Below are 3,080 nucleotides of genomic sequence, written 5' to 3' on the forward strand. Positions count from 1 at the left end.
TGATTACTCTGATCCAAACCGTTTGGCGGAGGCGCAGAGCCGAAGCCAGTCACGACTAACCGATTCATGATTTATTCGAGATTTAATTATTGAATGGCGAATTCGGGAATAATCGCTTTAGTACATTCGGCAGGCAATTATACAATAATAATATTAAAACAGCGGCCCAAATCGGCTGCCAGGCCACCGGAAGTGGTCCCGGTTCTCCCGATGTCCAGTCCGCGCCTGATTTCCACAGACACGCAGAATGTGCAGGATTCATAAATTGTCTTTTCGCGGCTTAATATTCACAGACACTAGTCCATATCGTGTTTTGATTCAAGTGCACTGACCTACTTTTGATTTATTCGTCCAAAATGTGGCATATTCCGTCCGCGTTAGGCTATGAATTCCGTTTTTATGACTGGATTCTACGAACCAGTCTGTGCATGTTTTCCGCATCGCGGAAATTATAGGGCCGTACGTCTCAGAGTAGTCAGCGCAATTTGGGAAAGAAATCAATTAAATCTGTATGTGGAAGTGTGTAAATATTCAAATGTAATCCCCTTTGTAATCGTTAACATTTTCATAAGTAACTGTAATTTAATTACACATTTTTTTTAGTAACTGTAACTGATTACAGTTACATTTATTTTGTAATTAAATTATGTAACGCCATTACATGTAACTAGTTACTCCCCAACACTGGCAGCCCTTATCTATTTATATATTAATATTATTATTGTGATATTGTATTATTATGATTATTATTATTAATAATAATATATGAATATATTATTAATATCTTAATGTATTATTATACATTATATTAACCATTTGCACACATGAGCATTATCCGTCTCGCTAGCGATTCCTATATAGAAAAATCACTTCCTGCCCTCCAGCTGTATTTCGCCACAGCAATGACGTCATGTGCAAACAACCTACTGTTTTAAATGTGCATAATTCAAATCTCAAATGCGTATTTCATTATTAATATTATTAATAACATTTTACTAAATTAAATGCTAACATGATGTTTAAATACTTGTATATTTATTGTTTTAACATTTTTATTACTTAATTTTTTGTTTTTAAGTGCTTGACCTGTGAACCTTGAACTGAATGTACATGTCCAATGCAGTAATGTCAAAGCAATGCAAGCATGGCTAATGAAGTTTTGAGTGAACTAAGATGACTAGTGATTTGTTCTCCTGCACTCTTTGCAGTATCACAGTACTGGAGGGGGAAGCCAGGGAGGTTCCTGTAATTCCCTGAAGGCTCCACCATCGCCATAGCCTGAGGTCCAAGTTCTCATATTTAGACCAACAACAGAAGAGAATTCATGCACAAGATGTTCTGTCCTGGGATCCAGAGGCCCAAAATCAGAGAGCTCCAGTTGGCTGTTCCTGACAACAAAGGGGATAGTGTGCCATTTTTTTCTACCTGTTCACTTGGAAGCCCTTCCACTGCATGGGAATACTTGATTGTTTCAGCTGCATGTTGAGTGGTCACATACTGTATGGTTATTTTGTGCTACTCGTGGTGATTTGGAAAAGACCATTTAGTGGGGAAAAAGTGGAAAATAGTATTTTTATGTTGTTCTCAAAGTTTTGATTCCAAGTAAATGTTTTCTAAATCAGTCTCAGTGTGTGTTTTTACATGGAGTCTCAGTGTGTCACTCAATGCTCTTGAGGATAGAATGTCAATTTTCCTTTTTTATATATTTATACCCTCTCACAGCACATGAGTCTATTTTGGTGTGGTAAAGGTCAAGATGTTCTCGTTTTCTTGTTTGAAATGCTCTGTGGATTTTGTCATAAAGCATCATGGTGGTGAATTGTTTACAGACTTTGTAAGTAAAATGTTATTTCTCATGTTATTAAACATCTATTTCTTACAAAACCAATGTGGTTTAAATTAAGTGTTTCTAAATTATTTATATCAATGTGCAGTATAGGGGTGTAATGGTTCAGTTTTCTCATCTTTAGATTTAGTTTTAAGCATCTTGAAGAAGATGTCACAGTTCTATAAGTTTAGGCATTTTAGATCTTTCTTTTTATGTAATCCCTGGCTGACAATGCAAAAGATATAAATTACCATTTAAAAAATGTTTTTAGTGAAATATCTACTGTATGTGCCTATAAGAGTTTGCTCAGTACTTTATGTCATTTATATGAGTTTATTTTATTTTATTTATTTTGCACAATTAGCAACTCATTTTATCTTAATTTTTTAAGATTAAACCTAAAATATATATATATATATATAAATTTTTTCTTCTTTAGTAAAACCATTTAAGATGTATTGTACATTATATCAGTTTATGAATGTCAATATTTTCACAACAGAACTGACAATTAATTTCAAATTGCAAAAGACTTTACATTGAACCACAGTTGTAAAAAACCACAGCTCTTTTCCCTGTAATGACTATTGAGACTAGTTAATTTTCCCATTCTGAGTTTGACAGAAATTATTTTGCTCTCATGCAGCTCTAAACAAGTGTGCTCATTATAAGCATCGCAACAGACGTGTTGAAAGTGCTGTGTTAAGTGACACAGGGATGGTGCAACTCATGTCAGATGGCTCAGATTGATTTAGGCATTAATTGATCTGTTTGCTTTGTCGCCAATCAAACTCCATTTGTTCCTGTCAGAGTCCCGAGGACTTGCTTTCATCAGATACATCTGTTTGCTTCAGACAGAGAATATCTTAGGAGAATCTCTTGCACAAAAAGCAGGATATAACAAAAACCTATGCATCAGCACCTATCTCTTATGCTGAATTGTATTCAAAATTGGAGGTTATTCCTACTTGATATCTCTGGGATATCAAGCATTTATTTTTCCAAAAAAGGCAATGTTAGTTCCCTTTCATGGGAACTTCGAACTGCGTCCTCTAGGGGTCGCTATGGGGAACGTCTCGTCGTGACCTATGTCTGAAGCATACATTGAAAAAACACCAACTCGTTGGCCGGTGACAGCCATGACGTCACTACCGGTGCGACTATAGTATAAATAGGCACCGGGAGCACACATCATTCTCTTTTTCGTCTTCATTGACTGTTTTGTTTGAAGCGTGCATTTCTGTGGTAAAAG

The 3,080-nt window shown here is 35.6% G+C and overlaps 1 protein-coding gene across 1 annotated transcript in view; it reads left to right on the plus strand.

Moving 5' to 3' along the window:
* The window catches only part of LOC107689032 (synaptotagmin-9-like), an 89,029-nt gene extending 87,488 nt beyond the window's left edge, over positions 1-1,541 (plus strand). Inside the window, exon 7 of the mRNA XM_016486900.1 lies at positions 1,209-1,541. Coding sequence (XP_016342386.1) covers positions 1,209-1,277 — 69 coding nt within the window. The 3' untranslated portion in view covers positions 1,278-1,541. The remainder of the gene's footprint in view (positions 1-1,208) is intronic.
* Positions 1,542-3,080: the final 1,539 nt, after the last annotated feature.

This window comes from Sinocyclocheilus anshuiensis, unplaced genomic scaffold, assembly GCF_001515605.1.
Source record: "Sinocyclocheilus anshuiensis isolate Anshui unplaced genomic scaffold, SAMN03320099.WGS_v1.1 scaffold866, whole genome shotgun sequence".
Lineage (NCBI taxonomy): Eukaryota > Metazoa > Chordata > Actinopteri > Cypriniformes > Cyprinidae > Sinocyclocheilus > Sinocyclocheilus anshuiensis.